This window comes from Theropithecus gelada, chromosome 18, assembly GCF_003255815.1.
Source record: "Theropithecus gelada isolate Dixy chromosome 18, Tgel_1.0, whole genome shotgun sequence".
Taxonomy (NCBI): Eukaryota; Metazoa; Chordata; class Mammalia; order Primates; family Cercopithecidae; genus Theropithecus; species Theropithecus gelada.
The window spans coordinates 45,229,277-45,245,482 of record NC_037686.1 but is presented as its reverse complement, the minus strand read 5'-3'; the positions used below and the strand labels follow the sequence as shown (position 1 = coordinate 45,245,482).

General features: G+C 52.1%; 1 protein-coding gene across 1 annotated transcript in view; it reads left to right on the top strand.

The window, feature by feature from the left end:
* CTIF (cap binding complex dependent translation initiation factor) overlaps window positions 1-16,206 on the top strand; it is a 335,511-nt gene that overhangs the window by 225,315 nt on the left and 93,990 nt on the right. Inside the window, exons 9-10 of the mRNA XM_025365501.1 lie at window positions 3,501-3,987; window positions 6,976-7,275. Of these exons, the coding sequence (XP_025221286.1) occupies window positions 3,501-3,987; window positions 6,976-7,275 (787 nt within the window). The remainder of the gene's footprint in view (window positions 1-3,500; window positions 3,988-6,975; window positions 7,276-16,206) is intronic.

Here is a 16,206-nt window from a genome sequence, read left to right as displayed (position 1 = left end):
CCCGCCTGCACACAGAGGCCAGTCCCAGCAATTACTTGCCCTGAGAACTAAGCAAGGCCTTGTGCAGGAAGAAGGAAAAGGGAGGACAGAGGGACAATCTTAATGCCTCTTCCTCCAGTGGCATCTGGTTTCTTCTCTGCCCTGCCGGGGCTCACCCAGTTGATTCTATCTGCCGTTTAGCTCTATATCAAGACCTCCTTCTTTTGAACCTGTTAGTCTTGCCTACCCAATTAGGAGGGAACACTTGAGGTGGACTCCCTGGCTTCCCTCCCAACTGAGGATGGCTTTCCACATGTACAAAGGAGCCGCCGCCCAGCAAGGGTGAGCCTGAGCACTCCCACTAGTGCCAAGTGGCCTGGGGCATTCTTGGCCATTGCTAGATTGTCAGGACTGGCTGGCTCCAAGCTCTTTCGAACCAGGGAGACATGGAATTCCGGGTCCCTCCAGATTTCCAGGAATGAGCTGCAAAAGCCCTGCAGGAGCCAGCTGATTTCTTTCTGGAGCCCCTGACCACCAGCCACGTAGCAATTACTTCCTTCCCCTCCAGGTAGACAGAAGTTGTTTTCTTTTCCGGGGGTGGAGGCGTGCACTGGGTAGAGGGAGGGAAATCCCTGATATGGCAAGTGGGAAACCAGACAGTTTCAAGACGGATGTTGGGAAGGGCTTGGTCAACCATCCTTTGGGGACATTTCTTGGGCCATAGCTGCAGGCGCCACAAAAATTCTAAATAAGGATGACAAAAGTTGTGAGAATCAATTATTATCTGCCAGGGAATTTCCAAGGTTCCTCTCTGGGCTTAAAAATAACTCACGTTGAAAGAACAAAGAGCATGGAAGGAGCAATTAGTTGAAAGTAATTGAGAAGTTAAAGGAGGGAGAATTCACAAAAAGTCACAGGCACGAGGCGCCCTGAGGAGTGGTCTGTGGGCCACAGTTTCTGCTGGGTTCTCCAATGGGGGTTGCCTTATACTCTGCAGAATGAGGGCTGCAGCTCTCCATGCTGACTCAGGCATTTGGGGGTGGGCTGGGCTGGGTAATCGGAAGGCCAGTTGGTGGTAGAATCACTGGGAGGAACCTGACTCAAGGGCCCCACTTTTCTGATGGGGCCCAACTCTTCTCCAGGTGCTGGTGCCGATAGCTCCTACCCTGCCATGGGGAGTGAAACTGAATATTTCAGCAATGCCATTGAGGAGGGAGGTGTGTTTGGGAATGGAGGGGCTGTCTCTCCCACCCAAGTGTCAAGGTAACAGTGCCCTTGCCCAGGAATGTATATCAGAACCCAACAAGATTGAACTTGGACACCAGGGATGAAAAATGTCATGCAGGCCTCCTGAGAAGGGCCCAGGGCATGCCTAGTCAGCAGGATTCAGTTCAGGGTGCCAGATTTTTACAGATATTTTAATAATGATTCTTAAATTATGGAAATAAATACAGACAACCCCAAACCTTGGACACTGTGTATAAAAACAAACCTAAGAAGACTCCGAAAGGTAGAAAGCAGACAGACAGGTCAGGGACCTTGGGAGCTGAAGAATGACACACGGGTGATTTCCTGGGGTTTTCCTCTTGGCTCAGATATCCCAGACTTGGAGCTAAAGCAACTGGAGACCCAGAAACACCCTGAGGCCCAAGCAGACAAACGGAGCCCCAACAAAAGCCTACTCTTTCTAGCCAAAGGACCAGGAAAGGGGCAGCCTAGCAAGATAGAAAACTCGAGACAATAGCTACTTTCCTCCAGCCAAACACCCCTGCAGAAACTGTAGCCCCACTCCCACCCACCACTCCACTGGAGGTCCAATGAGGGGCAAGGTACCCAACACCCCAACAGGGTGGGATCAAAGGGACTGTCATCCCCATTGGGGATAATGAGCTACTAAGCTTTTCAATGGTGGCTTTTCAATGAAAAAAAAAAAATTTATTAATTTTAGTGGGAAAAAATAATGCATTTAACCCCAGCCCAACCCAGGATACCCTCAATTTTTCACAGATAAAATGTATCAAGTAAATATTAAAATTGAATTTATGTAAGTAATAAGCAATAAGTTATAAGTAAATAAATACAATTTGTTCAAAACATGCTGTGCAATGAAGGTCTGTGGTACCCAAGATAGGTGACGGAGGAGGTGCAGAGCTTATTCTTTAGAAGTTTATCTTTCTGCAAAATCTTTCCACTATTTTACAACCTTTGAGGAATTCCTGCTTATCTTGTGCTCCAACTGCACTTCCAGTAAAGTTGTGGCATGGAAAACACCCTGAGGGTAAGATGGAGTTTGAACATAGTAGTGCTTTGAGTGGCAGGAAGCAGCCTTCGAGCCAGCCAGAAGGGTCATGAGAATGCCCCTCACCACCTCTTCACTTGTCTTTTGGCCACAACTCAAAAGTTTGGGGTTTGTTCCTGGTGCACAACTCATACCTGTTCCCTGTGCTTAGAGAGTGTTGTCAGATGAGCCTGTCTTGACCTACACCCATCATGTTAAATATTCCTTCTGTATCTGTTTGCTAGGTTGCTATAACAGAGTACCACAGACTGGGCTGTGTAAACAACAGGCATTTTATTTTCTGACACTTCTGGAGGCTGGAAGTCCAAGATGAAGGTGTCAGTGGGGTTGATTTCTTCTGAGGCCTCTCTCCTTGAATTGCAGATGGTCTCCTTCTTGCTGTGTGTCTATGTGGTCTTTCTTCTGGGCATGTAGCCTCCCTGGTGTCTCTGTGTGTCAAAGGTTCCTCTTGTTATAAGGCCACTAGTCAATTCGGATTAGGGCGCACCCTAACAGACTCATTTAATTTAATCACCTCTTTAAAGGTGATTTGTCACATCTTATCTCCAAATACAGTCACATTCTGAAGTATTGGGGGTTAAGGCTTCAACATATGAAGTTTTGGGGGGTGATGGGGGACACAATTTAGCCCATAAAAAATTCTTATAGCATGTTTAGTTTGTGGGTTTAGGGGTGACAATGACAATGTTCCAGGGGAAAAAAAAAAAAAGTTGTTTGAAAGGGATATAACTTTTCAAAAAGCATTATGGTGAATAGTCATTCGTAGGAAGGTGCTTGTGAGAAGCAGGTCTGTGTATGCATCTTTGCTGGTACATGCATAGACTGTGTCTGGAAGATTCACACACGTGGAACGGCGGCTTCCAAGGCCATAAGTGATGACAGAGTCAGAGGCAGGAGGGTTCCCTGTTATCTGCTACTGGATTTTTAAAATTTTGTTCCACATGCATGCATTCACACATATTCTAATAAGTGAATAAAGTACTGATTTTAAGGAAAGAATTGGCTTTGGTCCTCTGCAGTAGCAAGGACCCGTCCGCCTGTTCTCTGCTGTATCCCCAAGCGCTGTCACAGACTCTGGCACGTAGAAGGTGTTCAGGAAGTGTTTGTTGGAAGAATGAATATATGGACAAGGCAATGACTTCCTGTTCTGGCGGCTGGGCACAGGGACTCTGACTGGCCCGCCCAGTGATCGCCCTCTCTGTCTTTCCTCTTCCGTTTACAGGCGGCAGCAGAGACCTCCAGGGGGGAACAAGCCCCAACAGCATGGTGACCACCAGCCAGGCAGTGCCAAACACAACAGGGACCACCAGAAATCGTACCAGGGGGGCTCAGCGCCCCACCCCTCAGGGAGGCCCACTCACCACGGCTACAGCCAGAACCGGCGCTGGCACCATGGCAACATGAAGCACCCACCAGGCGACAAGGGGGAGGCAGGCGCACACCGCAATGCCAAAGAGACCATGACCATCGAGAGCCCAAAACTAGAGGACACTGCAGGGGATACCGGGCACAGCGGCCTCGAGGCCCCCCGCAGCCCTGACACCCTGGCCCCGGTGGCTTCTGAGCGGCTGCCCCCACAGCAGCCAGGGGGGCCAGAGGTTGAGACAAAACGTAAAGACAGTATTCTTCCCGAGCGCATTGGGGAGCGGCCCAAAATTACCCTGCTCCAGTCTTCCAAAGACAGACTGCGGCGAAGGCTAAAGGAAAAGGTACCGGTAATTGAATTTTTGTTGTTCTCTTGCACCAGGGAGGACAGCAAGAGGTAGGCACTTTGGTAGGTGGGCACAGTGCAGAGCCTTGTGGGTTTGGGGGTCTGGGGAGCCATGTACAGGGAAGCAGGGGCTTCTATGACTGCAGGGACCCACCACACTGGTCCACCACTGCCAGCAGCTAGGGCCATCATGAACCCCTCCAGCACACTGGGGCTTTTCACCCTCTAGCCTCCAAGAGGCCCAGGGTAGGCACTTGGCACCAGCCCCCAGCCCAAGGGAGTCGAGGGAAGAGATGCATGCCTGGGAGTGATGGGGGAGGTGCAGGGAGCATTTTCTAGGGTTAGATATTGTTTGTGCTGAAGGGACACATGTTTTTCCCCAAACGGGGAAACATGGAGCTTATGAAAGAAGGACTGAAGCTTTTCTACAGGTGAGTACCATCCAGGCAGAGGTGAGTTGTTCAGAGTGGGAGCAGGCTGATTCCGGCCTTCCTGTTTCCTGCCTTCATCATCCAGCGGCCAGGGAGTGCTCTACAGTGCAGACCGTAAGGCGGCTCCATTCTCAGCATCACGCAGGTGCCCACCTGCGCCAGCATAAGCCCGAAAGTGAGGCCTCCTTACGTTTGCTCCTGGGAGCCTCTTTCTGCACCCTGGTCCTGGCCCGGCCCACAGCTTCAGTAGATAACCCTAAACCTCCAGAAGAGGGCTAGGGATTTGTACTGGCAGCATTAAGTCTACTGTGCTCACCCTAGCACCACCACCCCGACCCCACTGCCCAGCAAGGGCACAGGTAAGGTCACCCTGGAGAGGACCTGTCCCAAGAAAGGCCAGCTTGCCCACAGCCATCCCACACAGCAGCAGCGCCTACAGAGTCTTCCTCCTGGGGCTTCTGCAGAGCTCCATGTTCTAGGCTTCTCCTCCATCTTCCTCTACTGCTGTCTTTCCTCAGGCTCTTGCCCCAGAGGCCAGGCCCAAGGTCCACACTCAGGCAGGATAAGGCAGGTCAGACCTCTTCTTGGATCCACTCTTGAAGATAAGATGCTGCTCCCAGTATCCGCCCCACCAAGTCCTCTAGAGTTCTGCTAAATGTAACTGCAGGGCGGCAGAATGGAAACAGCACGGGCTTTAGAACGCAGCTGAGCAGGCTCAGACTTCACTTTGCCTTTGACTGGCTGGGTGGTCTTGGGCAAGTCACCTAACCTCCCTGAGCCCCAGTTACTCATCTGTAAAATGGGCGTAATACTACACACCTTGCTGAGAGACTGTGAAGGTTAAATGAGAGAACGTGTACAGATGTGTTCTTGTGGGTAGTTCCTATTCTATATGCAGGCCACTGTTCCTGCCCTGGGGCCCAGATGGTCTGGAGAGAGGAGTATATGGGGGAATGGAACAGAGAAGGTACATCTATAGATCAGTTTCAAGAACTCCACTCAGGCGAGGCCTCCTGAACTCCTCGACCAAGAAGACATGGGCTCAGGCTCAGACTGGGTCACTCCCCCCTCTGCTAGCTGCTCACTCTAAAAAAGGGTAAATCCTAGGTGGCCACCAGCCACATCCTAAACATTTTCATCAAGGAAAGCAACACTGTCCTTCTCCCTTTCAAGAGACAGGTAAAGCGTGAGATGTCTCTTGGGGTGGGGAGTTGTGTCCTATTAACTTTACCCAGGGACTCAGAGTGGCCTTCCCTGAAGAGGTGGTTGGGTTTGAGGAGAAGAACTAGGACATCCTATTCCTTCACCCAGGATTCAGCCCCTTTTTTTTTTTTTTTTTTTTTTGGAGACAGAGTCTCGCTCTGTCGCCCAGGCTGGAGTGCAGTGGTGCAATCTCAGCTCACTGCAAGCTCCGCCTCCCGGGTTCACGCCATTCTCCTGCCTCAGCCTCCTGAGTATTCGGTTCTCGAGCGAGAGACTATATGCCCTTGGAACTCGATCCCACCATGGAAGGGCTCAAGGAAAGCTATAGATTTTCTCATCTAACCTCACCGTGTTACCTATGAGGAACCTGAGATCCAGAGAGTGAAATCACTTACCCAAAGCAACACAGCTGGAGGCACAGAGTGGGTGGGATCTAGAGCCTTCTAGCCCAGAGCTTCTATTGTCAGAGCTTAGAAGTCTGTGCCTTCTAGCCCAGAGCTTCTATTGTCAGGGACAGAAGAACAAGCGTGGATCTCATTTCATGACCCTGACCCTGCCCTTCCAGCCAGATCTCACTTCCCCACAGTTAAGTTGTCCCCATTCTTGGCCACCAAGAATGAGTCAATACAATAAGATGACATTTTTTTCTTCTTCAAGCCCCTGATCTGATCCTAGTTGCAGTGAAACCTCATAAGGCTGTAGGGCTTTTTACTTGTAATGTCCCTCCTAGAAGCACCAACTGTTTTAGTGGCACATGGGAGGATTCCTTCGTGTGTGGCATATGTCTACAGTCTCCACAGGACAAAAAGCCAGGGCTGTGCCCACAGGGAGCCCTATGTCCAGAGAACAAGTCATCCTTGGACATTCGGAGCTGAGGGTGTGGGGGACAAGGTGGGCACTGCCTGGGCCGCTTTTAACCACCACTGCAGGCATTTTGGATCTGACCTGCCTTCCTGACCAAGTCTTCCTACCCTCATTTTCTCTTTGGCCCGATTTCATATTTGTTATCTTATTTCCTCTTTCAAAAGCTCCATTAAATCATTTCTAAATTAAGCCATTTGATGGACAAATAAACAAAAAAAAGGCCAATGTATGTGAGAATCCTGGGTAGGAGCTAGAAGCCAAAAGCAGTATCAGCCCTGGATGTCACAGGGGCCAAGAAAAAAGGAAACAAGGAGCTTTTGGCGCGTGAGGGGTCTTTGGTGGAGGTTCCCAGAGGGACCAGCCCTCAGATCCAGGAAAGTAGGCCTGGTCCTGCTTTCTGGGGGTGGCCACCCTTTTTCCACCGGGCCACCCCCACACAGAGACCTCGGCTTCACTCAGGCACATTCATTTGTCTCCGACACCCCCAGGATGAAGTGGCCGTGGAGACGACCACTCCCCAGCAGAACAAGATGGACAAGCTGATCGAGATCCTGAACAGCATGCGAAACAACAGCAGCGACGTGGATGCCAAGCTCACCACCTTCATGGAGGAGGCCCAGAACTCCACCAACTCCGAGGAGATGCTGGGCGAGATCGTGCGCACCATCTACCAGAAGGCCGTGTCCGACCGCAGCTTCGCCTTCACCGCCGCCAAGCTCTGCGACAAGATGGCGCTCTTCATGGTGGAGGGAACCAAGTTCCGGAGCCTGCTCCTCAACATGCTGCAGGTAACCGGACGCCGGCCGCCACTGCCCCACGCCCCCTGCCCCTCTGCGTTCGGTGAGTTATTCCTAGCGAGAAGGCTGCGAGTTCTGGCCACAGTTGGACTTTTCCCAAGTTCTGCCCTTGCCCGATTAATTATAGAAAACACAAAGGCAGTCAAGGGGCCAGGAATGAGCGGCTGGATTTGTGTGTGTTTATGTGTGGGCTCCCTGGTTACGATGGACCAATATAATTTTATAGGTGCTTTATGTTTAACCAGCCTTTCCCACTTTCTATTTTCATAATGAGAGGCTGGCTCTTGGTCTCACCCTAGCTTTGTGCTTTGACCTCTCCACATCCAAGCAGACATGAACTTGCTGTGGACTTCTCTTTTCCTCCTCCTTCCACCCAGGGCCAGATCCTTAGACCTTTGCAGGTGTGTAGGTGGTCATCGCTGGCAGTGAGATGGGTTTGAGCAAAGTCACACATGAGCAGAAAAGGGACAGTCTGTCAGCTTGGACGGAGCTTAGCAACGTTTCATCTCACAAGTACCTGCTTGTCTGTATGGGCAGTAGCAGACAAGCTGGTGGCCCCAAAACTGGTGACATCAGGCAGATAGCAGGGTCGTGGGATGGTGGCTATACCAGGTCCTGGGACTGTCCTTGGAGACCCTTGGCTGGGGCAGAGCCATTTCTCCTTTCCTCCTATTTTGTATTTTAGAGACTAGTTGAGATACAAAGTGAGTTGCCAGTCCAGGTGAGATAAAATGGTAGTTTCCAAGTAATGAAGTAGAATGGCAGGCTACAGAGCCATCTTAACTAGGTTGACCATACAATAGATCATCCGAACTGCAACACTTGTGAGAGTCAAAGGGGGTTCAGTTCATAATTATACCTAGACAGCAGGTGTAAACAAGGGCACATGGCCACCCTCACCTTAACCACGTGGTTCGCAGTCTGCCGTCTTCCCTAAAAGCTGGGAGGAAGTTGCCGCTAAGGCCACCTCTGCATGTAGCCGGCAGGGCTCCATCCCCACCCACCCTCTCCTCTGCATGTGAGTTGCACTCACTGCAACATGAGCCCTCCCTGGCCAGCCTGGGCTGCTTCTCTCCTGCTCCAGGCCCTGATCAGGTTCCCATTCCTGGATCGCCCACACTCCCCTGGTGACGAATTCCCGTATTACCTGAGGGATTTGCACATGGGGCATGTTCCTCGCGGGCCGGAATGTCCTGGGAGCATGTGGAGAGTGGCGGGCAGGGAGAAGCCTGTCTGCCACAGAGCGCCCAGCACAGGCGAGTCAGAGACAGCATCAGCCTATGGTCTTGGCTTTAGGTTTTGTTTTTCAAAAAGGGGCCAGGATGGGGCAAGAGTTCTAGACAATGGTTGCCAGCTCCAAGTAACCCAGCCTGACCCAGTGGCAGACAGGCACCCAGGGCATGGGGCACTTGGGGAGGGCAACTGGCTGCAGGGGCCACCTCAGATCGGGCATTTCTTCCAACCTGCCGTGGTAAGGGTGGCCTCACCCACAAGTGTCCAGCAGACCATCAATCATGGGGAACACTCAGCCACAAAGGGGGCCCTGCGGCCCCTGCGCTCACCTCTCAATCAACCACAAAGTGCACTGGCTTAGGACAGCCTCCAGATGTCCCAGCAGGAAGGGAACCCGTTTGGCTGCGTTTAACTCAACAAAGTCCCCTGCATTCCCCAGCTAAGAACTTCTTGTGGGATTAGTGTGCTGAGAGACAGTTTGGCAAACACTACGGCAGGGAAAAAACACAAAATTCAAAGCTGGGAAGGAAGGATTCCAGACCTGATTCGTTTGTCATCAGTTGGAGCTTGGCCTCTGTAGTTCCCTCTGGGAAAGCGCAAACAATAGCCTTCATCAGTGCACCGTTGATTTTGCGCTGCTGGAGATGAGCTGGGGCCTCAGGAAGGGGCGCGAGGGACCCCGTGTGAGCCTTTCCCTTTCTCATGCTCCCAAGGCTTTGCCACTGGCAGGAAACTGTCCTGGGTCCCTAAATCCTCACAAACCCGCTCACCCCATATTGTGGCTCAATGGTAGGTCTGTCATGAGTGATGCAGGCTTTGGGACCAGCCCCAGAAACCCAGCCCTGTCGGTGCCACCTTGTCTCTGGGGCAGAGAACTGGCAGTCCACATCCTGCTCCCCACCCCTCACCAGCCAGGCTGAACCTCCCACTACACCCTGCGTGGACGGACTCTCCCCCAGCCCAGAATTCACTTCTCTATCCCACTCTGAGCATGCACCTCCTCCTGAAGCAACTCACACTCCTTCTTCAGGTGGTGCTGAGGCCCCACTTTCCAGGAAGCATCGGCCCTTCTCCTGTCCCAGCACCTCTCATCCTGTAGCCACAATGTTCAGTCACCCTCCTAGTATTCATTGTGTGCCAGGCACCAGCCTGGGGACTGAGCATACAGCAGTCAGTGAATGGGCACAGCTTTGTCTTTAAGAGGTTTGCAGTGAAGAAGGAGTTGAACTTAAACCAATGGCCACGTGAATCCACAGTGACAAACTGGGGTGTGTGCTGTTACTGCCCTCCTATCTTGGGCTCTGGGAGGTGGGAACCCCTCTACTTTCTGCACCTCTGTATCCCAGGGGCTGCACAGTGCCTGGTGCTAGAGGGCCCTCGGTTGTCATGGAGAAATGGATGTCTGAAAAGGAAGGCGCTAGAAGCCTACCTTCTCCTGAGCTAGGGGCCTGCAGGGACAGCTGAAGTCCAGGGCAAGAAGGGAATCCCCCTGCCACAAGGCAGTCACAGCTTACATTCTGAGGCTTCAGAGCAGCTCCTCCTCCCCTCCCCCACAGTAGAGCCATTTGCCTAGGTAGAGTACCTGAGGGTCAGGTCTTTAGAAATCGAAATGTCCACGTAGGCCACCACTCACCACTGTTCACCACCTGCAGTCCCAGCTTTCATGTGAGCCAAGGAGGGAGCCCCTTGAGTGTATAACCAGAGGCTTCATCTGCGTACTCAGGCCACCTGGGTGGCTAGACAATGCCCTTTCGGCTGCCATGGGAAGGCGGGTGGACTGTGCTGGTGCCGGGCTGCCCTGACCCCACAATGGCCCCCTAACTCCAAGGCCCAGAGGACACCTGAACCACATCTGGCTGAGCCTCCTCAGGCCCTGTGCCCCCTCTCTGCAGCCAAGGAGACAGAGGTGCAGCGGGCCTTTCTGGGCAGCATAATTCATGGCCCCTCACCACCCAACCCCAAGAGGTGCAAGAAAAGAAAGCACAACCAGCTTTCCCCCTTAACACCTCCAGGGATGTCTTTTTTCACCTGACTTCATTTTCTGGCAAACTATGTTTGCATTCCTTCCTGGCAGGCAGTTCTAGACCCGGCCTGCACAGCCTTCCCCACTGCTTCCTCCCTGAGGTTTGCACTCAGCTCCATCCACTCAAGGCCCATCTGGCTCTGGGTCCCCAACCAGCACCTGGTTCGGTTTGGCAGCCTCCGAGATGCCCCATAGGATCAGGTTCAGCTACCATTTCCACACACAAGTTCTGGGACCCGGCTTAGCAATGCAGGCTCCAAAGGGGCCAGGGTGTGAAGTGCCTCCTTAGCACAGCTCCCAGCAGCGGTCTTTACACTTGGTTCTCCCTGGCTGACTTCTCTTGCTGCCAGGGCTTTGATGATGTGAGCCAGCAGCATGGAGGGAGAGGGGCAACCTCATATGTGGTCAACAGTCTGCAGCAGAGGTATAAGGGCTCTTGCCAAGCTGGGGTGCAGCCCCCGTGGAGTGGGAAGTGCAGGGTGGGAGAAGGGAGAAGGTCTAAGGTCCTTTAACCCTTCCCAGCCAGACTCAGCACTGCTATCTCAAGGAACCCAGAACCACCATTCTCATGAGCCATGACAGTGCTGGAGCCCCTGGGGTCTCAGAGGACCCCGTCACCAATCCCACAGCTCCAAAATGGTCTTCAGTTTTTATATCCAAGCCAATTCCTTTTTGTCTGAAACGTGGCCCTTTTTTTAGTAGTGTCCTTGTAAGTAAAATTCTGTTTATTAAACAGACATTTCTTAAATGTACCAAGCATGTTGTCTTTATTAGGTCAGGGGTTCTCAAATTGGAATGTGCATATGAATCACGTGGCATTTTGTTTAAATGCAGATTCTGATGCAGGAGGCCTGGGATGGGCTTGAGCTTCTGCGTTTCAAACATGCTCCTGGTAGATGCTAGTGCTCTCATCCAGGGATCACAGTGGGAAGTCACAAGGCATTGAATGACTGATGGTTTGTAGGTGGTGGCTTTGTTTCATAGATGGGCAGACTAAAGCACAGTCTCACCAGTGTGATTGTCAGAGTGGAGGTCTGGCCTGGGAATATTGCATTTCAGATACTGGCTCTTCTTTAGGTCAGTGGTTCTCAGCCTCGCTGTGCATGAGAATCATTAAAATATAGCAGGCAGGGGGCCTACCCCTAACCAGTTGATTTAGATTCTCCAAGGACACAACCTGGGCATTCCTTAGCCAGGGGGGAACACCGCCATTGAGACACCCCAGAGACACCTGACTGTTTCATCGTGGCCACTTATGAATCAGCTGGCTCTGCCTGTCTGCCACGAACCAGTCAAGATATACCTGCCAGGTGCTGGGCTCTTTGCTGAGCCGTGGGGAGAACTCCGAGCCTAAGCTGGCGGGAGAACCCCGTTACACAGGAGGCCGCAGCTGCTGAGAACGTGCCTTCCACTCCCCCAGCCTCAGGCCCTTCTCATCGTCACTCTGAGCCTCCTCCTTGATGAGATGAAAGCCACCTCTTCTCTCCCACTGCCTCCATTTCTCTCTGTCCTCAGCTCCTTTTCCCATTTTCCTTTTCCTTGGCCTGGGATATGTGTTGGAACAGCTATCACATGTTTTAGGAAAAGGGCCTCACTCTCACCTACGGTGCCAGGCTGTACCGGAGGCTGGGACTTCACAGTTCAGCCTGTCTCCCCGCACCCCTTCCCACCAAGGCTCCCAACTTCTCCGGCTTTACAGGGTCCTGACTGCAGACTAGACTGACTGACTAGATGATGAGCATTGATTGTTTCTGACTTACAGGAGAATGTGGGCTGCCCAGGGTGCCTGGGTTAGAGAAGGAACCAAAAGTTTCCCTGGATCCTCATCAGGGAATTGTGGTGTGATACAGGGCGGTGAAGGGGCTCCAGTTTCTCAGAGAAGTGAGGAACGAGTGTGCCTCTTTTTATGGGACCTTTGGAATGACAAGAATGGAAGCCTGAGCCCCCTCCACCCAGCACTGCCCTGTCACTGCCCCGGGACGTCCACGTGGGCTCTGGGAATGCTCCTTTGCTGAGACAGGCTTGGGTAGTACAAGTTCAAGCCCTCCTCTGTTGAAATGTGTGTGCTGTGTTTAGCCAAGAGGTGTCTGCATCCGAGCTATGCAGAGCAAAGTATTATTAGAGCCGGCATCAGTGTGTCTGTAACTGAACCCAGCTCTCCCTAGCAACCGTTGCCAACAACACATCTAACAGAAGGATGCAATACCTTTTTTTGAAAAAAAAAAAAAAAAAAAAATTCATCTCAACCAAGTCGTAAACACAGCAGGCCTGTTGTGAAAAGACAACACAAAATCAGAATCTGGTGTGTGACCAGATTTCGAAATAAATTGCTCTTCTCTAGCATCTTCTAGAAGACAGCCCCTTAAAAAGCTGACCTTGAGCTAAAGAGCAGAGAAACTCTTCAGAGTTTCTGCCTGGGTCATCATCAGGCATTGTGTTTTGGGCTTTTCATACATAGAAGCTCAATTGGGTGGTGTCTCTGGGGTCTCTGGGAATGACTCTAGCCCAGAAGGGGCACTCAAGATTTTCTGGCTTGGCTTTCCTTATCAGTGAACCTCTCAAGTGTGAGACAAGCCTGAAGATGTAACTTACCCTCACCTCATCCTGGATGTGTGTGTTGCCCCCACTTCAGCCCCTGTTTCTCCCATCCTCCTGCCCCTCTCCTTGTCCCATGTTTTCAGGCTTGGGAAGAAAACCTGGGCGATTCCTCTAACTCTCTTCCTAAGGGGAAAACCTCCTTCTCATGATTCTCTCGAGGTCTCTGGAAAATCAAGCCGTTTCCCTTTGTCAGAAGTTTGAAGTTCCTAACTCTTGTCTTTTACATAGGAAGGGAGGAGGGGGACTGATACCGATTCCTGGAGTCTAGGTTGTAAACTCCTAGAGGGCCAGAATCCTGGCCAAGTTATAGGCTGTCCCCAGCTCCTGGCTTCATGGTTCATAGTAGAGACTCAGGAAATCGCTGTGGAAGGGAGGCATAGAGCCATCAGTCATGGGTACCAATGCTCCCTGGGGCATGAGGGGCTTTGAAGCTCTTCTGAGCACTTTCCTATGTGTGAATCGGAGGTAGGTTCCAGGGCAGGGATCCCTCCCCAGGTTTATACTGGGGAGAGTGGCTCAGTGAGGCTGCAAGTTTCACTCAACATCACGAGGCTGGCCGGCGTTTCTGGCTCCCATACCACATCCTAAATAGGGGGTAAGGCTCAAAAGCTTGGGAAGATCAAGAATCCATATCATGGTTGGGAGCAATGGCTCATGCCTGTAATCCCAGCACTTTGCAAGGCCAAGGCAGAAGGATTGCTTGAGGCCAGGAGTTTGAGACCAGCCTGGGCAACATAACAAGACACCATCTCTAAAAAAACAAAAAAAAAATTAGGTAGGTGTGGCTGCATTGCTACTGAAGCCCCAGCTACTCCAGAGGCTGAGGCAGGTGGATCCATTCAGCCCAGGAGTCGAGGCTGCAGCGAGCTAGGACCCTGCCGTTGCACTCCAGCATGAGCAACAGTGAGACTCTAAAAAACAAAAAAGAATCCATCTCAGGAAGTCATCAATTGGGATTTCAAAATCCACCTGTGGAATAATCCCACTGTGTTTCCAGGGGTTGCTGAGTCTCTGAGCTTTCTGGGCCTCTGGAGGCCAAGGGTACCTGAAGAAACCCCTGCACTCTCCATTTGCCCTAGTCCCTATGAAACCACACAGGCTGCTGGCCCTGGTTCCCATCTCCTGCTTGCATCCTCTCCCTCTTCTCAGACCCCCTCCCTTATTTCTGCACACCCACTGCTGAGCCGATGTGCACTCCAGGCATGTAAACTAATTTTAATGTTGGCCCAAGCCAGGCACACCCAGGGATAGAAGCACATTGTTCTGTGCATTCCAAAGCCTGAGCAAAAGCCCTGGCCATATACACATCGAGCTCCCCTCCACCAGTTGTTAGAAATCAGAAAGGCTGAAGCAAAGGGCCAGAGGCAGTGCAAGCCGCTTTCCCCATGGGCAGGCTGCGCAGAAGCTTGCAAAGCCCAGAAAAGGGCTGTTTTTCTAAAAATGGCTGGCATCTGAGCTCCCGCCCTGCCCCCGCAGGTCATCTGTCCCCATGCTGAAGGCCGTGCCCTGCAAGGGACATGCAGAGTTCCACACACATTTCCCTGAAGGTGGGTATCAACAGGCCTCGGCAGGTTGGCCTGGCATTACAGGAGGCCAGCAGTCACAGGAGCTTGACCCCTGCCCAGGATTCTGTGGCAGCCCTGGGCTCCCCCAATAGGAAGAGCCGATGCCTGACTCCTATCCATGTTCTTTGCCCCCGCTGCCAGAGCCACAGTGGGTAGGAGCCGTGTGCCTCATTGCCCTGCACTTGCTTTGGAATGAGTAAATATGGCCTGCTTTTCTCCAATCTTTATTTCTTCTCAATGCTTATTGGGCACCTGCTATATACCATGCACTGTGGCGGATCCTGCATGTCTCTGTTCACTTGCCCTGTGCTGTGGTCTTTCAATCCGTGCAAATCTGAAGCATTGCATTCAAGGACCCAGGTGGGATACCTCAAAGTCAGTGCTTAGACCAGATCGCCCTGACTGTTCAGTTTGGGTGGGGCGGAGGAACATGTGGCTTCCAGGAGTGCTAAGCCTGTGGTTCTCTCTGGAGCTTTGAAGTGCTCAGTGAGACAGAGCAGCCAATGACTGGATCATAAACAAGCATTTTGATTTTTGAATCCAAAAATAAGCAGAGGAAAGAAAATGACCACTGATCCTCAGCCAGTCCTGGAAGGTGCCCAGAACAGCAGCATGCCAGGTGTCCCATCATCATATCATCAGGGGGGCCTTGGGTGCCATTGCTGTGCCAACTACCGCCCCAGGCCCCCAGGGACCAGCGAGCTTCCTGCAAAACCAAGTGCCCAGCTTCCTGCCTCTGCACCACTGCCATATTCTTCAAAATCACAGACAGCCCTGCTCCTGAGAAAGCCCAAAATGGGCTTTTACAAGTCTCATGGGCGGTCTACTGCAGGCCTTGTCAGAGACTCTAGATGTGCAGAGGCTGAGTGAGCCTTGGACAAAAGTCACTCCTTTCCCGTGAAAAGTGGCCATTGCCATGTTGTTAGGAGTGTGGGTGGCTCAGGAGGGGAGAGCAAGAGCAGCCTGCAGCTTCACGAATCAGGTCAGCTGGGCCATCTGGAGCAGACAGGTGCAGGTCGTGCCCCTGAATCTCGTTTCTCTAGACAGGATTTTTTGCCCCGAGGCAGCAACGCTGAGGCCTGAGGAGCAGCAAACTTGCGCGGTAGCATTGACTGCTGTCTCGATGCTGATCTTGAGCATTTAAAACATGTCTCTGCACCCGAGTTTCTGTCCTGGGAGGGATGATTGGGTTGTGGTAGAGCTTAAATGAGGTAATGCATGCACGGACCCCAGCTCTGAGCCACACCACTCAGATGGCTCCATCAGTGTGGGTGCCCTGCCCTGGTGGGATGAACTGGGAGGCCCCTCTAACTTTATCCCATCCTAAATTCCCAAAGACCACCCCATGCCTAAGTCTCGGGCAGCATTTCCATTTCCCCCTCCTACGCTGATTAAGTGTGGAACAACGAGGGCCGGCAATGAGTGCTTTTAGACTATTGTCTTCATGGGCAGTGGGCCCAGGATTGACTGGTGTACTCTTCCTCCTAGTCAAATCTGCCTCCT